Raw genomic sequence first — 21,952 nt, 5'->3', positions numbered from 1 at the left:
ACTTCAGCCTCCCTCAAAGCAAAAGCACATAACTTCGACTAATAAAGTTGGCATTGGCTTCAATCCACCATTTTCTTACCAAAGACACTGTTTTCATAAAATACACCAGACACAAGTATTCCAACACACATGTTATGGGGCTTATGTCGTTTCTCTCTCTCCAACAGTATGAAGTTTTACTAACCCTCGTACTGTTTTGCAGAGATGGACGGGGATTCATGGGTGGACGTGGACAATGTGGTGCAGAACGAAGGAAGAGAAAAATTAAAAAAGGTGTGAACGAAAGTACGAAAGGATTGGAAAGAAGAGTAAGTTATTGCTGTGAAGGAAGAAGGGAACTGGTCAACGAGAAGAGCGGGGGCAGCTCTCTTACCTGCAGTGAGCTGGAGGAAAAATGGAGGGGAAAAAGAAGAGGGAGGGGAGGAAGGTAGGGAAGTGATGGAGGGTGAAGGGAGAGAAAGAGCAGGCTAATTTTGTTCTACCTTCAGGATACCTCCTCCTGCTGCTGGATACCAGTGACATGGGCTGAATATCAAACACACTTACCAAAAGTGGCACTGAGGAATGGTTGGTTTGATACAATCCCTCCTTACGAGGCGAACAGGCAACCCAATCATTCCCTATAAGGCTGTGAATTTTACTGAGCCACACCTCATCAGTCTTCAGACTTCAACAATTTGCTGAGTTTTATCTAGCGTTCACCTGTTTTTAGTCAGAAAAGACCAAAATAATTTGATATACAACAGCTAGAGAGGAAGTAGTTTAAACTGTTTTAAAAAAATCTGGCATCATCATTTATGTTTCAGTTGACATAAATTACCTTTTGACTAGTCTTAGTCCACTGCCATTAAAAATATCTTATCATCCAGCAGCTTACTTTACTTATGTCATTTCAATTAGGTCATTTATAACCGGGCAGTGAATTTCTTTCTGAGGTTTCTCAAATCGGTTCGCACGAGATTGCAAGATGGGAGCAGCTGCCCACAGGTTTTGTTTTTTATGATAGCGGGTTGGTGAGGGTTTAAACAATTGAGAACAAATCTTTGTAAACCTGTATAAGAATAGACAGGTTCATGGCAGAACATGCACGGATGAAAACAGGGGAAAAAAAAAAAACACCCACATGCGTTCAAAAGAAAAAGTGCAGTGACATTTTCAATATACATTCACTGTGAATTGACAGGGGTACAGAGGACAGTCAGAGCCAAAGGGAGTCCACAATATGGCCTGGAACATTAAACCATGAGGTGAACTCTCCCGCGTTAGGCAGTGATTCTCAGTGGGCACTAGCAACACCCCACTAATGTTAATATAAAAAGGTTTGCTTAATGTTGCTTTGGGCAGCACAAAACAACTTGTAATGTTACTAAAACATACTTTATTAGTCAATTCCTTGTACCCGCTAACACAAGACCTCATCCAAATCGGTAAAAGTGGAGGGTGACATTTTTTGTTTGCGTGTGTCAGGGGACGTTCAGATCTACTACCTTGCAAGGTCGGATGTAAATTTCTTATTTTCAGTCGTCTGTAATAATCTCTCTGTACCAGGATGCCTCGACAAGGTATTATCACTTTGGTCCCAACAAAAGCACATTATTAACATGCTACTTGCGTGCCTCAAGTGAACAAAATGCCTGCAGTTCTGCACACTTCTCTCTATACATTTTGTCAGTGATACAAGGACGTAGTACGCAAGGACATTGGAAAGAGCAGGGCTGGGGTTCAGCCAAGGTTTTATCTGAGGCTGATTCTGCTGCGTGCGCTCAATTACTCTTTCTCTATCTTTTTCTCACTCATATTGGTCACAATCGCTGCCACGGACTGTCCTGCAAGTGCAGCTCCACACTGGCACCTGTTGATGGAAAAGCAGCACAGCAGACACACGGCTAAAACACACACACACACACAAAAACCCACACCAGCACTCACGCTGCTGCCAATCCCGTCCATCTCTCCTTTAGAGATAGATTGGAAGAGTATTTCTGATCTGAGGGGCCTCTAGCAGGCAATGAGTCAGTGTAAGATGATACAGGTATACAAACACGCGCCTGTGCGTGCACACACACACACATACACACACACACACACACACAATCCACACTAGTTCAGGTGAACACAATAACACACAGCACAGAGAAATACGCGTTTCCACACACAGACCTTGGGAGCTAAACGTGTCTTGGGTGTCTGATTGAAGGGAGCGCATGCTGCTCTGCAGAGTCTTTCTAGACCTAAATCTCAGGCTTTATCTCGCAGCGTAAAGATTAACTGATGTATATCAGAAAGTCAATACAATAGTCAGAGATAGGGCTACACATTGATACAAAAACAGAGATCCAAACCTATTCAGTAAGAAAATCATCTAAATGTGCTATTAAATATCCTCGTGTTCCTTTAGAGTGTACAGGAGAGCGTGGTGTAAAATGTGTGTGTGTAGGAACTATGACCCTTCAGCCAAGTTTCCCAATCATATACCCACTTCAGGCCGTCCACTTCTAGAACAAAAAGGAAGCCTGGTTGTGATAATGAAGTGCTGATTGAAACATTACTTCCTGAAGTGAGTAACAGCACTAATAACATAATCACCAAGCATACTGGCACCAACTGTAACTCCTCCTAAGGCGATAATTGAAAGCTATTTAAACTTGCAGGAACATACACCCCTCTAGCATTGTAGAAAATTCTGGTGTTAGGGAGATAACAGTGACCCTAGCACTGCCAGTATGCCAGACCCATTGTTTGTTATACTGATGTGACAAAAAACAATATTTTGGAGGCATGTGGTTTTTAGCCAATAAATATTTAAAACCAACAACTCATTTATCTAAATATGAATTCCATCCTCTCAGCACAGAACAGTTATATACTCATAGCATCATGTCATTTATGTCAAAGTTCGCCTGGATCTTGATGCTCCAAGAGGGAGTTCACAGATGCTCCACTGAGATGTGATTGTTTTGAAGTCCAATTTACACTTCAACAAAACCCGGTTGTTGTGTCTTCTGCTCTGACATCAGCGCAGATGAAACACGGTTAGTTACAAAAGGGTAGACGAGGGGAAGTGAGAGAGAGAGAGAGGGACAGAGTGAGAGAGGGAGTCGGGGGAGAAAATGGTCTGGCTGGTCAGCTGTGCGCGTGGGTGGACAATTCAGGCTGAAGTACGAGGACAAAATGACCAAATGTAGAGACATAAACTCAATTTTCATATCTATGTGTGATAATTGTACATCTCCATGTAATTCTCTTCCCACAGTAAATAAAATCTTCAGTTTAGCATAAAATCCTTGCTGCAAACACACTCAGCAAGATGAGAGTTTATACAGAGTCATCGACTTTATGTTGAACTGTTCTCCACAAGAGTTGGAACGGTATCAGAATTTAGATTATCATTTAAAATGTATTTAAATTATTATCATTAGTTACAAAACCAATGTTTTTTTGTTGGTTTAAACACTTATTATTAATTTCACAAAATCTAATGTCCATATAGACACGAAATTAGATACAAACTTTGATATACATACATTTTAATAACACTAATACAGTAGAATTTAAAGCAAATCTACATGTATGATAATAATATAAAGATTCAGATAATAATTCAAACCTTGGTATACCTTGAAACCAAGATATTGCTTCAACCTTATTCTCAACTTGAAATCACCTCAATAATACAGCACACACGAACATGAATGACTCACAACACATTTTGAATTTGGTTCTGTAGCGACAGATCACATGAAGACTGTCGCATTTTGCAACTGAATCAAAAGCCTTGTTAAGAGGAATTCTGTTGTAGCACCGTATGTTTCCCAAAGGATCATGGCAAGGCGCTACTCACTGAAGACCTTGTTAACTTAAAAGGAGTGACAGAAAATCCAGCGCATCAAAAGTCAACAACACAACAAACCATGGCACTCACAGAGTGAGCCGTTCCTGACACTAACGACCTTTAGCCACCAATGGCGCTTCTCTATCTCAGAGAATTTTTGACAGTTGCTCGTTAGCTGTGGAGGCCTGTTAGAGCTGGATTTTCTCCCTCTCCTCCGTTTCCCGCATCTGCTCAACTTCTCATCCCTCAGTCTTGACTTGTGCCAGGATTTCATGGCGCTAACAAGGGGCAGGTAACAACAAGGCTTGATGGGGGAAGGGCTTCGGTCAGAGGATGTGACATTCCTTTTTGATGGCTACCGGCAGGTGGGTGGGTAAAGAAAAAAAGCCTATGTATGCAGATAAAGACCAAATTAAATCCCATGCACGAACCACCAACCACCTGTAACCTAAACACTGGAGCCATTCCTCCCTAAACACACATCAACCCCGGCAATGACAGTGTAGGACACAAAGCACCTAGTTAGCAAAGTTAAAAGTAGTGTGACACAACACTGTGCCTGGAAGCATCTCAAACACTCACCTCCAAGAAAACATACACCAACATTCAGTGAGTTGTTGATATGACTTTATGTTGGCTTCTAGCCACAGTCTGTTATTTCTTCAAGGCTTACGGCATCTTTGAGCGCTAAGAATGGCGATCCGCTTCCTATCTCTCAAAAACACACTCGCTGAAGTAACACACACACGTTAGCGTTAAGATGCTTCCTGTCAGACCTTTTGTTTGGGAGTAAGAGGTATTCTTTATTCTGAGCCACAGGTTTGCTGTGTTTCAAACTCATGTTCCAACAGAATTCAAGGACCAGTTGCCTCTGTTGGTACTTTAATTACAGTTTTGTATGAATAAGCTCAATGTCTGAAATTGTCTTTTCAGCTTACATGTCAAGGACATGAAATAATATCAACCAAGTACAAAGTTTCCCCCCAAGCAACATTTCACAATTATCACAAAAATGTTCCAACTTAATATTTTCAGTGGCACTTGGCGAGCTGACTCAAGTGCTAATCAAAAACTTGTTCAAATTTGCAATTCATCGTGTCATTCAGTGGAATTATAATTGCAAAAAACAATCTCTAGTGGGGTTTCAGAATCTGAAGACAAGCAAAGATCAAAGCCTCCAACGGTACTGATGCATTAAAATATTATCATCCCTTCAATTTTACACTAAACACTAAAGACACATGTCAGTGGCATGACTCTGTTGTGATGTTATTATGTTTGGGTGTGTGTGTACATTTTTCCAGCCGCAGCAGAGGATCGATAGAATAAACAGAAAGAGAACACAGCACTCAGTTACCTTCGTCAAAGTCGGCATCATCCTCGGTGTGCTGGGGGAAGGGGAAGCAGTTGGTGATCTCCAGCCGGTCCTCGACAACCAGGCCCAGCAGGACGCCCTGAACCACCTCGCTGCCCTGGCCCTCTTCCTGGTAGTGCTTGATAATCTTCAGCACCACCTGTGAAAACAGGAAGAGCAATATCACTGAAGTATCAAGGCACTGCGACAGAATGGAGGCAGAGACAGAGAAGGAGGATGCTTCACCATCCTTTCAATAACTGGTTCTTAAGAATGATTTCATATTCTGAACCGGGGCCAATTTATTTACCCCGCCTGTTGTTTTTGCATTCTGTGGCTGTTAAAGCATTTCTTGTTATTGTATTTTATCATCCTTTGATTTATGTTATCCAATTCAATTTTGTTTCTGCTCGTCAAGTTGATTTGTTCTCATTAGTCTGTCTTGGGGTTAGTTTGGTTTGGATGTTTTGTTTTGTTTTACAAGCACCTTGGGCTTTTTCATTCAATCCTACTGCAGATTTTGAGGTTTTCCATTTTTTGCTCTTTTACACAATAAGTTTTTTCATAATACAAATACATTAAACTATTGAACTAATACCACTGGGAAAATTCTAGACAAAATAATATGTCTTCCAGTTTTCATTAGAAGCATAATGTAATGGACAAAAATGTAAGCTAATACTGTTGTAAGTATCACATGTATACAGTCTGTGTGCATGTGTCCTGCCATAATACATCATGTACGGTGCACAAATTTAGCTCACAGTTAAGTGATGTAGTGAATCTCCCTTTCTGAGACAGATTTTTAAAATTGAACTGGATTTGCGACGGTAACATAAAAACTGCGCCGGAATCAATTAGATTCTTGCTAGAAATTAGAGCCTTTCTTTTGCCTGTGTGTGCAGCCTTTTTGGTGCGAACACTTGCATGGTTCAGCTCACCCTTAGCTGGTTCAACACCTCCACTCTGGAACCCTATTATAAAGTAACTCCTACTCCATCTTTTGATATAAAGCAGAGGAAAAAAAATTGCATTGCTTCAGTCACAGCTTTGTAAGATTTTCCCCATCTAGTGCCAAATAGCACTGTAGCTGTTGGAGTTGTTTTTTTTCTAAATCAGCAAATATAGCTTTTATTTGTCCTGCCTTGTCAAATTGTACAGTAAGAAATCTTGGTTTTATTTCTTTTCAGACATCTACTGGGAATCAGCTAAGCAGCTTCCATTTTCCAAGGCCGCTAGATATTTTTCTTTACAAACAGCCTGTGTAGTTCCTTTCCCCGTTACTGCACTTCTGAACTTTTCAGAGCATATCATCAAAAACTGAACTGGTTCAGTGCCCAGCAGGTATCAAAAAACAGCATCTAGTCTATAACTTGAAGTGTAAACAGAAATGGGCATGTCATGTTCCACAGTACGTAATACCTTGTGCAGTGCCCTGTTGATGGCAAATCCTTGATTACAATGGTTACAATGGTACAGTGGAAACGTGGGTTGTTTTGCTAGACAGCACCACTATTCGAAGATCTTGAACAGAACCGGTTCAAGAACCAGAGCTCATTTAGTGGAACAGGGGCAGTGTCCTAGAAACTGTTATCCTAAAATGTCAGTAAAATATTAACGCCAGGCCTGAAGATTAGACATGGTTTCAAGAAATGTCAAAATGGGTTTTCTTCTTCGGAAAAAGAATTTAATTGGGCACAATAGCTGAAGCATAATTATGACCTATGTTCTTACACAAAAAATGAGAATTCAAATGTCAGTCCAACTGTGAGAACACAGCTTGTTAGTCCGAAAATGGTATCACGTCACCAAAAAACCCCCACCAATGCTAATTTTCATAATAAATCCTCAGCAACAATTCTGCACTCTTGCCAGCCGCTGAACTCGTACATAAAAAAATGCCCTTGTTAAGAGGGAATTCTGGGAAGTTACTCAGGCAATCATGGGCTGTGGTTGAGTGGTACGTTGAGTGGTACGCACCACCTGCAGGCTTCAACAGTGGTGCATCACTGATCTTGAGCGAGTACAAAAAGCCAGTTAGTATTCAGCACAGCTTAGCAATTTACACTGGAGAGAGAGGAGGCGGTGCACATAAAGAATAAAAACCTGGATCTAATGAAATTTTAAGAAAAATGCTATCCTCGTTCAGTGGGAGGGTATATTTGGACATGTGGTCTGATATCCCACATCGTCGTGCCTCATCTGGACAGGGTGTCCATGCATCATCGTATGCTTTTAAATTTTAATGCCAGATAAAAATGGGCCAATAGGACAAGCCCTTGCAGAGACTGAGGAGCTGGTTTAAGCTAGCTTTACTGACACCAAGTACAGAGGGTAAGTGTTATCTTATTCCAGCTTACATTTACACACTTACACATACACACACACACACAATACACAGACATTTAGTACACCTATCCATCATGAGACACACTGGCCATCAAAACCAGAAAACAGCAGAGGGAAAGAGTAGGGGAATAAGGCAAAACGTCTAAATGAGCAGGAAGAGGACGAGAAGCTGAAAAGCACAGTGTGGAGGGGGAGAGCATAAATCACGCTGATAACAGTGTGGGCAGGTCACAGCCAGAGGCATTAATAATACACACATACACACACATACACTCAAGAGCAGGGTGGTAGTCCGGGGGCCATGCTCACGACAAAATGCCCATCAGCGCCCTGAGGAAGCCCTGACTCGTCTCTCTAGCTCACGCACACACATGCATACACACATGTGCATCTGTCCTGGGAGATGATTTATTTCAATAGAGTGCTGGACCTGTCATGCAACAAGTAAAAGAGCCGGGGGCAGGAGAAGAGAGACGGTATGGGGTGGAGTGCGGAGAAAAACAAATCTCATTCCCTGCCTGCCTGCCTGCCTTGGCCTTTTCTGACTGAGAGGGGAGCAAGGTCTGAGGAATAGGTTGCAGGAGGGGCAGAGAGGGAGAAAGAGGGAAAAGATGTGGTGGGGGGGGGGCAAAAAGAGAGAGGAAAGGGGGACATGCAATGGTGGAGTGAGAGGAACCAGAAGTCTGAAAAAAATGATAGCCAGAAAGGAGGCCAGGTGAGTTTGAGGAGAGCAGACAGGTGATAGGTGGGCTACAGTGGAATTCCTCCCAATTGGCAGTGCCGGTTGCTTTACAAAGCCAGCCCCCACCCCCGCCCCCCTTGAGCTTTGGCTCCTTTTTCTGCCAGCAAATAGCTTTCTTCGTCTCCTTCCATCAGTGAGAGCAGATAGCGCCGATACACAATGCTTCCAGCTATCTAACTCTTGGCAATCTGTTCATCGTGCACTTAAATAGCATCCGTCTGGAAAAGCAGGAGGTGAGAGATGGACAATTGGCCAAAAACAACTCTGAAGAAGGTCAAATAAATACAGCTGAAATCAAGTGGGGCTTTGAGAAAACTCTTGAATCTACACAAATGCTTTAAACAGGCAGACTGAGGAGGCAACGGCACCAATAGAAAGGGAAGGAAGGAAGGATGGAGTTATCAGTGGATTTGTTGTGCTGACTTCCTGATGCTAAGCAAATGCCACAGGTATTGTAAGCAAAGCCTGGAAAGCTCAACGTTTGTACTGTCTTTTTCCAGCTACTCTCTCTGTCTCTCTCCCTCTCATACACACACATACAATTTTATTGATCAAGCTCACCAGCAGCTTGCCCAGTGAGCTCACCTCATGTGGAGAGGCCCAAGATTGATATGTTGACAGCGTATTATAAATCAACAAGCTTAAAATTGAATTGTGCAAAATCAATTGCGGTCCAAATCCCCCGTTGGCTGCCTTTAATTCTTATCATAAATCTTCCCTCTCACTCTCACAAAAGTGCTTATATTCCCGCCACAACAGGGCTCAAGTTATGAGAAAGTACAGCAAGAGAGAGAGACGATCCCGTAATGACTTTTCTTTTTGCCCCACTGATGTGCAGACAAACACAACACTCAACGCTAGCTGTGATATGCTTGACAGAGAAAACACTTGAGTCATCTGTTAAGGTTAAGCCATGGATGAGGATGACAGTAACCCAGTCTCACAGAGATTACAACTTTGAAATGCCTACTTAAACTGTATGATCTAAATTATGAAGAAGTGACAGGACAAAGACAATGGTAACATATGCCTGTTCACCGAGTAGTAAGTTGCCTTGTGTGCCAGCGGTGTGTTGCGGCTGATCTGTGTCATTTTAAGCAGTGAGGACACGCCTCCTGGCAAGCCCAGGCATAAGGACCTGAGGCAAGAGAAAATGCCTCAGGGAGAAAAAGGACTGTTCAAGCACATTTATTAATCATTCATGTATTCACTAAAGAAAAAAAAACTAAGAAAATGTCTGCCACTTCTTAAAGAAATGCGAAAATTAAACTAAATCTGACATATTTTCTGCCCTTTCCATCCCCCGGAGCTCTCAATCCCAATGTCATGTTCTGTAAAATGTGCTCCAACTGTTTCTTAATTCCTGGTATGTGAATAAGACCCGTGTCTGACGTGCGTCAGGTGTCAGAATAAATGAATAAAGCCTTTATCAAACGCGCAGGCAGTTGTGTGATCTCAGTAGGTGTTTAATGGAACCCATCACTGTGCAACACTCCACTCCTGTGGCAACATCAACCACTGAAACCTCTTCAAAAGCAAGGAAACAATCCGATTCTATTACAGAGCAGTGGTGAAGCTGTCTGTGGGCAACCCTGCAGCTAAACCTCTGACAGACGGGTCATGACGCAACACAGCAGCAACTGCTGCATATCAATGCATTCAGGTGAAAGGTGTTTCATAACTCTACCTGAAATAGACACCTTTCACTTTTCAGTCTGAATCCAAATGAGGTCACACTCTAAATGGCTCCTGCGCTGTTTTTAATTTAACTGCCACGATTAAAATGTTTGGCTGATAAGGCTGTGAAATGAGTTAAGAAAATCTCATTAGAGGTCTAAATAATACACATTGAGGTGAAATATTTAGATTTGAAATTAGGGCCCCAGACTCTAGGGCAGCTTTAATGAGCAAGATAAAAGGAACGCAGCAGCTGGCATGTTAAAGTCCTGCTACTGTGTTTGGGCACACCAGGCAAATGAGCTGCTTTGTGTCCAGTGTAGCTTCGGGCAGGAGGAGGGAGAATGTCCATGGATGGCAGTGAAGCAAGTTTGTCCTCTGCTGTTTATTCAGAGGTACTGCAGAAGAAACACACTACGACGTTACGGGTTGTGTGAAGGTAAAATTCAAGATGTGTCATGATGTACTTGTTAAAGATCACTGATCAGATAAGTGTCATGCACAGAAGCAACATTCAATTCAAAAGTAAAACACAAGTCCTGTTACGCAAGAAAGCAACCAATCTTTTCAACACATGCATACATTAAAGCAACACTGTTTCAAAATCATTTTGATGGTACAGTGTCTTGTAACAGGGCGAATGCTGTCTGTCTCAGCCACTCCATCCCCCTATCACCTGTTTCTGCCCTATGTGACTTCATTGAGAGGGTAGGATCACAGCGTTACATACATGGTTACTTCTTAATACATGTTTTTTATCACATAACACTGTGATGATGTAATGACTTTGGTTTGTAGTCAGCACGTACATTACATCTGATAAATTGTTACAGACCTGGGATTTGTATTAATGACAGTGGTGCTGCCCTCAAACTGTTGGGGGTGCCAAATCACACAGAATGCCAATTTCTACATAATGTTGCTTTAACCCTAAAGCCATTAACAAATGCAGTACACAACGGTTAGTTTACCAAAACCAGGCTTTAAGATAGAACCCCTTGCACTACTGCAACCAAATCCCGAAATGTTCCTCAACTTGAATGTCCATATTCCTCAAAGTGCCAACTGAGTTTGGATGCATACAAGAGTTGGTGGGGAAATAAACAGTACATTTTCTTTATTTTTGTATAACTGGAAGATGAAAGACAAACCCCCTGACCAGCAGCCTTTTTCCAAATGAAAAATCTGACTGGATGGATGTCTTTTAAAACATTTGAGTACAATCTGTCTCCCTCCTAACAAAACTGACCACAGAACAACAGATCAATGAGCTGTGTTGTGCCATCACGACAAAGGGGAGAGGGATGGGGAGAGTACTGTTTGAATAGATGGACCATATAAAGTTAATAATCGTTATTCTAAATCGAGGATTAGAAGAAAGGCTTAAAACTTAAAACGTGGACTGCAGATTGAATAAATATCATAGTTCATGTTACAGCTACTGAAGAGGCTGTAATCTGCCTACAATATAGAAACTTTACTTCTGATTACGAGAATGGTTTAAGAAATGCCTCCTATTTACTTTTTTGGTAAATAACAACACTTGTGTGAGAGGGAAGCAAGAAGCATCATCCTATTGTGTTGCCTCTCCATCGTAAAGTCCTTGCTCTACACAGACAAACAGGGATGCCCTGGGTATAAAATGAAACGCCTCTGTAGCTTGGAGCAAGCCAAAAACTGTATACCGCTATTAGCCTATTGTCATTATCATGTTGGCCAGTTAGCAAAGTTGTATACAGCAAATATTACCTCAATTTTTAATGTTATATTAGATTAGAAGAGGTAACATACACCACAGCCACCAGAGTATATTCAACAATAACGTTACAAGATGCCGCTTAGCATTATCTGTCCGCCATGATGATGCTCACACGTTAGCTAGCATACACATCTGTTAACAGTTTCTCTGTCGTCCGCCGCCGAAATCCAATAAATAGCGACACAGAACCGTAGTTACACTTACCAGTCCTTCAATCTGGATCTGTTTGACAGGAGAGTCCAACGTACCGCCTGTAGAAGCCATTACAGTGGTAGGTGCCGAACCAGACTCTTTACGAGTAGCCATAGCGAAGCCGATGCACGCGGAAAGAGGGAGGAAAATCTTCAATGACGGACGCTTCCGGTAAATGTACGTCCGTTTTCCTGCTCGTATAGAAACAAATGCAGTATCTACTTCCCCTCTTCGCTGGAACCATTGTGTTAAAACAACTTTTATCCTTTCGTACTAAATATCACGTCTTTGGTTGGTTTGTATTGTAAATTGCTGTAATCAAAACAGTCATCCACTTTCTAACTGCGCTTCTGCGGAATAAACTGTGAACCTGCACTTCTCTCTACAACAACCACCACTTCAATTATTTCCCAAGATACTGGCAATTCTGTATACACCTGAAGAATGGAGACCCCTTTCTGCAATACTGATTGCCTCTGTAGATAAAACCCATGGTCCAAAGGTGGTTTAAATTACAGCTCACAAGTCGTGTTATCAAATAGAGCCAGGTTAAAAGTTCCTCCCTTTCCTTCATATACAGCCAAACTCTTATCAAGACATGCAGAATAAATAATACCCTGTTACCAAGTACTTAAAACACTTTATTTCAAATCTTTACAGATGTATCACAACTAGAAGTTACCTGAAGACTAAAAAGGTGGGATACTGAATTTAACTGTAACAAGTACATTACCTAGTTACATGATGCAAAAAGGTGAATAAGCATTAACGTAAAAAGGTACAAAAAAATATTACATAAAACTTAATTGATAAACTGCCTGAATTATACATCCAAAACATGATATTTAATGCCAGGTAAGATTTACCAATTTTTTTTGACAGATCAATTTTGTTTATGAAAGAACAAGTGCAACAAGAACAAGGTGGGAGAGGTTACACTTCTGAGCAATAACAGTACCTTTTCCAAAACATGTACAGAGTCAATACGGGATTCCAAGTGAAAATATGGGGCTCTTTATCTAAAATCTGCAGTATTTCAGATGTGAGGGGCAATGGTACAAAACAAATGGAATGAGCAGACAATGGAAACTTACAAAAAAATTGAAGCAAAGCTTACAAATTGGTGACTGAAAAAGGTTGCTTTATAAATATAATTGTTAAACATTCTTCCTCACTCCGTTTGAACCAAATGAATACTGCATGTAGTACAGTAAAATCCTTTTTAAAAAGTTTCCAACCCTTTCCCCACTATTCCCTTCCCCTCCCAAGAAAAAAGACAAAAAAGGGCAGACAGGAAAACAAAATAAAAAGGCAGAAAAGTTGAGTAATTAAAAAAGTATGTCTGTTGCAAGCAGAGTGTTTGTCTGTTCTTCCAACGTCTAAATAAGGTGGAATCTTGGTCCAGCGGTGGCGATGATGTCGCTGTAGGGCTCAGTCTGGGTGACCTCGATGGCTTGCTGCTTCTTGAGGACCAGGAAACTGTAAAACTTGGCGGCTGCCTGCTTCTTGTTGTTGTTTCGGCACAATTCCAGCAGGCTGATGGAGTCTGCACCAGTCTTAGCCATGACACGCTATGGGGACAGAGGCATGAAGTGTCAGTCAAATTCTCTTTTGAGCTGCAGTGATCGATATTAAAACATTTAAAATCTTCTCTCCCCTATATTTGTCAAAAGAGAGAAGAAAAAAAAAAGACACTGCATTTCTGATTTAAAATGATAAAAAAAAAACTATTTGTATATTTGGCATATGGAGATGCCTTGTTTAAATCCTCTAAACCACAATAAAGCTGCAAACATAAAATATACAAACAAAAAAAAAGAACTAGTGTGCTATAACTTATTCAGCCTACTTAAAATCTGGTTTCAAAACAGTGACTGAGCACAGTAATAGCTTTGGTTATACCTGGAGACCGTGAAGCATCTGCTGGGTTCTCTTGTTCCATCTCTTCTCCTCCTGATCCTGGTCTCCAGCTTGACCTTCCTCTTCCTGAGCACCAAAGACAAGGTCATCAGCATCAATTGGCACACACACACACACACACACAATCAACGACACAATGACTCACTAATGACTAGCACCAACTACAAATGATCAAGTGTACCAGAGAAATCCATTTTCCCCCATACCTCCTCTTCATCACTTTCATCCTTCTTGTCTTTGCTTTTCTCCCCAAGCAGGTCCAGCTCAGGGACCAGCTGGGTGAGGCTGAGGCTGGTCTCTTCTGGGGGCAGATCCACCTGAGGCAGGTCTAACCTCTGGGACACGACTGAGCGGTCAGCCACCTGTTGCTGTTGCTGCTCCAAGGAAGCCATCTGAAAGAGGTAAAGCAGGATTTAACTGTCAGGGCCAAATTCAGAGACAGAGTAGTCAACTCAATCAAGTTTCCTGTTTCTCCTGTTAAACTACTGAATATGTCTTCAAGTTTACTGATACAGAAAATCCTTTATACCAACATCCCTCTCTGGTGTAATAGTTCCATAAGATACAAGAGTAGACCAATGTGACGCGATTTCCAGTGTTTTGCCAAAGAAAAATTAAATGTAGTTGATAAGTACTCACAGGAAGAGTGCCCTCTTTGTCGAGGGTCTTGCGTTTGACACCGCGGGGGGTGGATGGAGGAGGCATGACTGTCTCATCCAGGGTTGTCCTGCTGCCCTCCATTGCAGAGGCTGCAAGCATACTGGGCTCCTCCATGATAGTCTGGTCTGTGGGTCACATAAGAGGTTGATATTGTTAACATAATTTTAAAGAAATGTGATGTAAACACAGATTTATTCAGTAACCGATGGGGTCTCAGTTAAGTTTTGTGCCATCTCTCATCTTCTACAATGGGATATGACCTCTCTTCGCTTCCAGCAAGTCTTACCAATAACATCTCTGTGCTGACCCAAGACCTCCTCGCGAGGCACCTCAGGGTTCTCGAGCTCCTTGAGGAACTCATCCAGACTGTCTGCTTCACCCCCCTTTCTCCTTTTCCTCAGCTCGTCTGGCACCAGAGGCGTCAGGCAGCGCGTGAACATCTGACATAGGAGACATGGAAGGTTTATTTTTAAAAAGTCCAAACTTTATACAAAGTAAGAGGTGCAATACAAATGTAGGGACTGTTAAGGAGGACAGAACCAAGACAAAAAGAAAGGAAGTCTAATAAATTATGCATCAACATGTTTTCCAATCAGTATTCTGGAGGGGTACGGTGTGGGTGTGAAAGGATAGGAAAAAGCGACAGACAATACCAATCACGTCCTCCACCTTCTGTTCCTTCATTCATCTCATTTTAAAATCCCACAACCTGAACTGAATGTCAATGAAAGATTCAATATTAAGAATCTACCCTCTCCTCTTCCATTAAACAGTGTCTGACCTACTTGGAGAATCAGACCGCCGGTGTGGCTTGCTCATTACCGTTCCCTGAGTATATATATTGCTTCTAAGTGACTTCAGACAGACAGCTGACTGTGTTGTCAAATAGTTATAAGTGAACATGTGTATATTTATTCTAGAACACGCACATATTTATGACAGGCATTTGTTACCTTGAGCAGCCTTGTATTCCACAGAGGCTGAGCAGGCAGAGAGAAAAGCTTCTCCACTCCTCCAGTCTCCTTCCACATCATGAGCTTCTTAGTGGGAGGGGCAAGGTCCAGGGTGGTGACAATGTCCGAGTAGTCAGACAGCTGGGCCCTGATGGTCTTACTGTCCAACTCCTTCACGCTGTCCACAATCAGTTTCCTCTTACGCTTAGCCTTGGTCTCTTTCACTGGAGACATGAAGAAAAAAAAAAGTTTTCTATGTCTCACTCAATAAGAGGGTAACATTTTCAAACGTATGCCATGGTTGTCCAATGTTGTCAAGTCTACAGGCACTGATAATCATTTTTTCCCCAGTGCTTCTGATTTAATAAAACCATGCCAACCAATATTTGTGGTACTGTTATCTTTATAGAAAATGAATAGCAAAGGCTCAACAGGTTGACCAAACAGAATGGTTATAGTCATGTTGATCATTCCTAGGCTTAAGCATTGAATATGCACTGTAAAATGTGTGCAGGCACCATCTGCTCTGATTTTGTGCCTTTACTCCTTCTTAAAATTTGAAGTAGCGAACAGTAAATTTGAAAAGACTTGTGTTCTATGACAAAAAAGGTGAGAGAAGGGCTTACCAGTGATGTCAATAGGCTCCAAGGCAAAGGCCTCCTCCTCATTATGAACCAGAGTAGTCTGTTCAGTCTGGTCAGCCATTGCTGGCAGTGGCTCTGCTGGGCCAGAGTCTGGGCTATCTGGACCAGCTACACACACGAAAAGAAAATGATTTCCCCTTATTATTATTATAGTGACACAATATACACTTACAAGCACTAAAGACCATTCTCCACATGTAAAAGTATTCAATACAAATAGGGCAACTCCATTAACAATTAATGGATAAGAAAAATCTTCAAAATTTTCAGTTTCATATACTTTGCAAAAACACCCAAAAAATTTGCTTTACTTACGTGACTGTAGGTTGTCAAAGTCGTCCTCATCGTCTCCATGATCTGGTGGCATCATGACACTTTCTGTGATGGCTGGAGGGTCGTCAAAAATACCACCTCCATCTTCAGAGCTCAGTAGCTTATCAACTGGAAGGTAGGATATAGGGTTAACATGACAATCACTCTTCCTCACTTTATCAAAAATGTAGCACAGAACAATTGCAACAGTAGTCAGTTATAGTCTATTCTGAGACAAATAAAATAATTCAAAGCACTCACCCAGCATCCCCCCATCACTGTTGCCCATGGAGCCATCCCCAAAGTCATCATATTCCATGTGGTTGGACTTGTCAGGGAGATTAGCTGGACCAGGCTCAGCCTCGAGCAAAAGGTTAGAGGCTGTTGCACCGTGCATTATATCCTCCTCAAATGTGCTGGCATCACGCATCATCTCGCGGTCATCCATACCAAAGTCAGCTGAAGAGCAAAGCAACTTGTTATTGTGACATATAATCAAGATAAGTCTTGTTTAGCATAACTCCATTACATCATTTAAGGTTATATGTATAACCTAAACCACCTGAAGTAATTATTTCAGTATATGTTCACAATGAGATTCATAATGACATTGGATTTTTTTTTTTTTTATCTGCTCATACATATGTGTACAAGTGTGCATCAGTATGTGTAGTATCCTACCAAAGTCATTGTCCTGCAGGAGGCTGAGGTTGCCAACATCTTCCCTCATTGTGATCTCTTCTACTCTGCTCTGGTTCAGAGTGAACTGCTGGGCAACATCTATGTCACTGTTTGAAGAAAATATAGAAAATTACATAAGGTATGGGTGCAAACAACAGCTGGTGTCTGACTGACACAAACTGAACCACAACAATACATCAGACAATGTTACGGATCTCACCATACAGACCAATAAATCTTTCAAATTATGAAAGTGTTTCAAACAAAAAATGATGGGATAACATAAAATAGTACATTTAGTAAACTTACTCCAGATCAGGAAGTGGCTGGTCAAAGTCATGAAACTCTTCGGGTAGGGTGATAGCATTGTAGGCTGCCTCTCTGTTCTCCTCGGGTAAATCCACCACACCTGAATAATAAGTAGTAATGTTGATATAACACACAGTTATACTACTCGACTCTATGCCTCAGATAAAACAACCATACCACTGCAACAGTTTAAGAAAAAAAATGTTTGAGTGGTTCATCTTACAGTGTCATATAACCATGCTGGTTATCTATGGAAAACAACTGGAGCCTTTCCTTCTATAGCTCTTTAGTTTTGCTCTCAGCCTAGTGACCATTTCATTGAAGAAAACTGCACAACCTCCTTTAATTAGAAGGAAAATTACAATGAGTACTTTGCTCCATTATGAATTTGGCTTGTCTTTTCTCCTTACCTGGCCTAAAAGCCATTTTGATCTTGATGAAGGCTTCATTACAGTCAGCAAGCAGGTACTTGGCCTTCCTGTGGTAGATTCTCACCACCCCAAGGAGCAAGTGGCCTGATGTACGCAATGCCATCTTCACCTAGGAGAAAAAGAGGTCAGAGAAAAGGGAACACATGTCATAAGTGTCAAAGTCTTGTTTAAAGACTTTCTTTCTTGAAAATAAGACCAAACTGCATCGTCACTGCATACAGACACTGTACTGCAATGAAGTTGTTTACAGTTAAGGCAAAGAGACAGTGAAATAAAGCCTTTAATGAAGACACAGCAAACTGTCGCTTAATAAGAAAGCACTGAGTTCTGCTCTAATGTGTATCCATTCGTTATTCTCTTCTTTGATTAAAAGTATACATTAGTGCTTTTAATTATTAGGAGGAAAAATGAAGGCTGGACTAATCATTGTAACGTCTGGGGGTCTGAGCATGACTCAAGCCTGCACAGTGAGAACACAACCTGCTGCAGGACCATCAGACTGCACTTGAGTATTCTTACCTTGGGTGAAATGATGCTCTCCACACTGCTCTCCAAGTTGCATTCAAACACATGGGCCTTGGTCAGCTTCTTGTCCCAGTGGGCCGCTAGCCAGATCTTGGCCAGCGGCCCACGTTTGCTGAGGACAAAGTGGGCGTAGAACATTGCCCTGGTTCCCCTGGCTCACACACTCACACTGTGGTATGGTTTACCTGGAACACATAAGATATTAGTTTAAGTATAAGCAGAAGACACTCTGAAAAAGGGCAGGACAAGAAAGACCTAAATGGATGACTAAACTGTCAGCAAAGCATCATCCAAATAAAGTGTTCTATCCCTGACGATTCACAACATGGGACTGATTCGTTAACAAAGCTAGCATAGCAAGACTGTTGCATAGAATTGATGCTTTTGAATTAGAGGCCCGCTGATATATGGGTTGGACAACATTTGCCTGTCACAGGTACATTGGTATCGGCATTTATGTTGTCCGATATACTCAGATATTATGCATTTATTTTCTTTCTGAGTTTCTAATGAAGAAAATTATGCTCCTACTCCCAGTGAAGATAACCATTTCTGTGCACTAATGCAAATTCATGTTGACTGTAAAATATCCTCCTTAAATTGCATAGATTTGTCACAGGTGTTCCATTATTACATTTCAGGGATCAATAAAAAAAATTCATAAATACAGATTGAACAACATTTTAATTTTTTTACTCCCCAATATCAGCATCAAGCCCAAAACTTGAGTATTGGCTGGGCTCTATATTTAAAATACACTTTGATATGTTGACAACAGTTCTGTCTTTTTTTTTTTTTTACACTGTATATCATGGTCCATATTTCCATGGACCAGTGATTAGCAACATTTTGGTCAATCCTGCTGATGCAACACTGATCAGAATAACTAGGTATTCAAATTTATGACTGATCTGTAACAATGCAGCCATTATCAGTTGATCAAGGAAAGATACCCCCCCCCCCTTTTTTTCCCCCGCCTTTCCTATATGTTTGGTAATAACCCCATCAAGACAAATGCAGATTTGTTTACATCACTATTTGGATAAGTTTGGTTTTCAGAAACTACTAGCCTGAGAATCATCGGAAAGGATGAGGGTCTGTTGTCTCTCAAAGAAACTTTGAACAGTTAACTCACGCTAACGTTAGCTAGCTTAATCATACGATGGAGGCTTAACTTACTAGCTTACCTATAACGCTGACCCTTAAAAACAACAAAGCTCCCTTGAAGCACTGTTCCCTCTTCCTTTGCTTAATTGACTACGATAGTTGATAATTCATTGTAAAATATCAACGCACGGCATAATAATCAGAAAATTTGATTTTATCAAAACAAGCGCTGACTTCACTCAAGTTCCGCCTATTTCCCAGTCAGGGAGGCAAACGTTGGAAATCCACATGTCTGCTCTTCCCTTACTCTACTTAATTCAATCATTCATTTTTCAATCACAGTTACATAATCAAGCGATAAATTAAAGTTATGCATTGACTTAATATAGCGTAATACGTTAGAAGCACTAAGGGGGTGGTCAACGCCAGTAAATAGTCGGCGCCATGAAGTGGGACGAACTAAATTAGCCGCCAGCTAACTACAAAAGGGGCAATGAGATCGTTCGCTGTGCGTTTATTTTTTACATGATTACACCGTTGCAACTTCACCGAAGTAGAATTATAGCGTTTCTCAACGGCGGACAGAAAAACGACTCGCCCATGAGAAGAAAGCAAAGCACACGGCAACGAGGCGCCCATCTCATACTCATACTTTTTTCCCTCTACCAGCAGAACTGTATCGGTTAGCTGGTGGCTAGCGGCTCCCTGTACAATGAAGGCCGCGTCAAATGAACACAAACGTGCATGCTGATTTCGTCTCTTAAAACACACAAAACAGCGCGCAAATATTCCCTCTGCAGACGCACTTACCGACAGTCCCCCTTCTAGAGTGAAAGTCCAGAAATTATGTTATTTCTCCCAGCAAATTCTCCCCTGTTGTACTCATTAAAACAGCCAAGATGGCGCCAGTCGCCTTCCTCCCGCTCACCGCTGTCCTTTTAAAATCGGCAGGATGTTTACAGTCAAAAATGGCGGAGGAGGAGTCTGCGGAGGAGGCCAGCGCTGACGGACAGCCTGCCGTGAGCACCGAGCGCAGATAGGGGGCGCTGTGGCACAGTGCTCACCACACACACTGGCTGCTAAATCGATGTATATTATGAAAATACAGTGTTGTGTTTTGCAGAGTAGTACATATGCAAGGGATGATGAATCCAGTACATTTATTTTATTACCAATATTATATTGCTGTTACATAATATTCCTTTTAGTTTTATTGGAGGTTCACCTCCTCCTGAGGTAACTGTGTGCACTCATGGTATTGCATTTTTGAGAATAATGATTGCCTGCCTGCTTTCCCCAAATGTCCCATCTGGACCCTAATCTTTTAAAAACAGATCCCATGTTGTAAGACCGGTTATGACATGGGCCCACTGTGACTCACATCTGTGCGTCAAGGGAGTGGCTTAAACAAACTATGGTCTCCGCATGTTTTTGCAGTGTCATAGCAGGGAAACACAGGCGCAATTATTAAATAACAGGTACAGGGCATTGCTGTTGTGCAGGCCGTCTAACTGACATGCCTTACTGGGTTTAAGCAAAATGTAAAGAGAGAAAGTGAATGAGATTCACAGTATTAACATGAGAAGAAAGTTCTGAAATTACCGGCTCAACAAAGTCAGCTCTGTGAGCAGAGTAACTAACAGGTAACCATGCAGACTGCAAACAACACTCTCCATACAGTATAGTAGATACTGAGATGAAGAGAAACATGCCTGACAGAGATACTAACTCATCGACAATCCAATTGCAAAATTGGTATGCAGTAAAGCCGATTTGTCTCATAGGCTACAGCATCTGTTGCAAGAGAACTGCTGCCAGTTGAGCATGTTTATGATTTACTAGCTGCAGGGCTCCGTGTCACTGTAGCAGGAAGGCTGGTAGATAGCCGAGGCTCCCACAGCAGAGTAAAATGAAATTTAATTCTTGCAATCAGCATTTGAGTCTGGATTTATCAGCTCAGTCAGTGTAAGCATAGCTGGATATCTGCAGTGGCAATGTAGATGAAAAACAAGGTAAAGTCACAGGAGGCACTTAAGCTGGGTGATAATGCATCATGATAGCATGGTAATACCACTGGCAGTAAGTGAAGAAATAATTCACCTAATGCATTAAATGTGTGCAAATATGCTCCAAAATCAATCAGATGAACGTTCTAATGCACAAACAGGCTCATTGTGAGATTAATGAAATTATTGCTGTAGGCCAAATTACTAAACAGGATTCCTCACTTGAAAGCTAACAGATGTAAATGAGACAATAATGAATTTTAAGCGGAGTTCAATTTTAAATTGGGAGGAGATTTTCAGTGTGCATCACCAATTTACATATGATCACATTAAATCAGTCTCCTTTGTATAAGTCCTGTGCAGCATACACAGAACTGGACATATGACTCATTTTAACACTGCACAGCCATGTCTGGATGGTGACACAGTTTTAGAATGCCATCTGTTAAGATAATTTTTTTTTTTTTTTCCAGATAGCCAATTGCTCTCTGCTGTTATC

At 41.5% G+C, this 21,952-nt stretch overlaps 2 protein-coding genes across 2 annotated transcripts in view; both read right to left on the bottom strand.

Annotated features, from left to right (window-relative positions):
* The window catches only part of LOC119005922 (eukaryotic translation initiation factor 3 subunit H), a 54,773-nt gene extending 42,699 nt beyond the window's left edge, over window positions 1–12,074 (bottom strand). The window contains exons 1-2 of the mRNA XM_037074035.1: window positions 11,918–12,074; window positions 5,190–5,346 (exon numbers count right to left, since the gene is read on the bottom strand). Of these exons, the coding sequence (XP_036929930.1) occupies window positions 5,190–5,346; window positions 11,918–12,019 (259 nt within the window). The 5' untranslated portion in view covers window positions 12,020–12,074. The remainder of the gene's footprint in view (window positions 1–5,189; window positions 5,347–11,917) is intronic.
* A 451-nt stretch (window positions 12,075–12,525) lies between these two features.
* On the bottom strand, window positions 12,526–20,410 carry LOC119005921 (double-strand-break repair protein rad21 homolog A-like). Its single transcript, XM_037074033.1, has 14 exons — window positions 20,258–20,410; window positions 18,335–18,525; window positions 17,795–17,924; window positions 17,385–17,484; window positions 17,076–17,182; window positions 16,656–16,853; window positions 16,398–16,523; window positions 16,065–16,190; window positions 15,439–15,662; window positions 14,772–14,925; window positions 14,465–14,610; window positions 14,032–14,217; window positions 13,808–13,891; window positions 12,526–13,476 (listed from the first exon to the last, which is right to left on the bottom strand). Exons 2-14 carry the CDS (start codon window positions 18,476–18,478, stop codon window positions 13,285–13,287), a joined length of 1,917 nt encoding a protein of 638 aa, XP_036929928.1. The 5' UTR covers window positions 18,479–18,525; window positions 20,258–20,410; the 3' UTR covers window positions 12,526–13,284.
* Between the last annotated feature and the right edge of the window lie 1,542 nt (window positions 20,411–21,952).

Source organism: Acanthopagrus latus, chromosome 17, assembly GCF_904848185.1.
Source record: "Acanthopagrus latus isolate v.2019 chromosome 17, fAcaLat1.1, whole genome shotgun sequence".
NCBI lineage: Eukaryota > Metazoa > Chordata > Actinopteri > Spariformes > Sparidae > Acanthopagrus > Acanthopagrus latus.
Note: the sequence above shows the minus strand (reverse complement) of the source record. Positions and strands in the feature narration are given on the sequence as shown.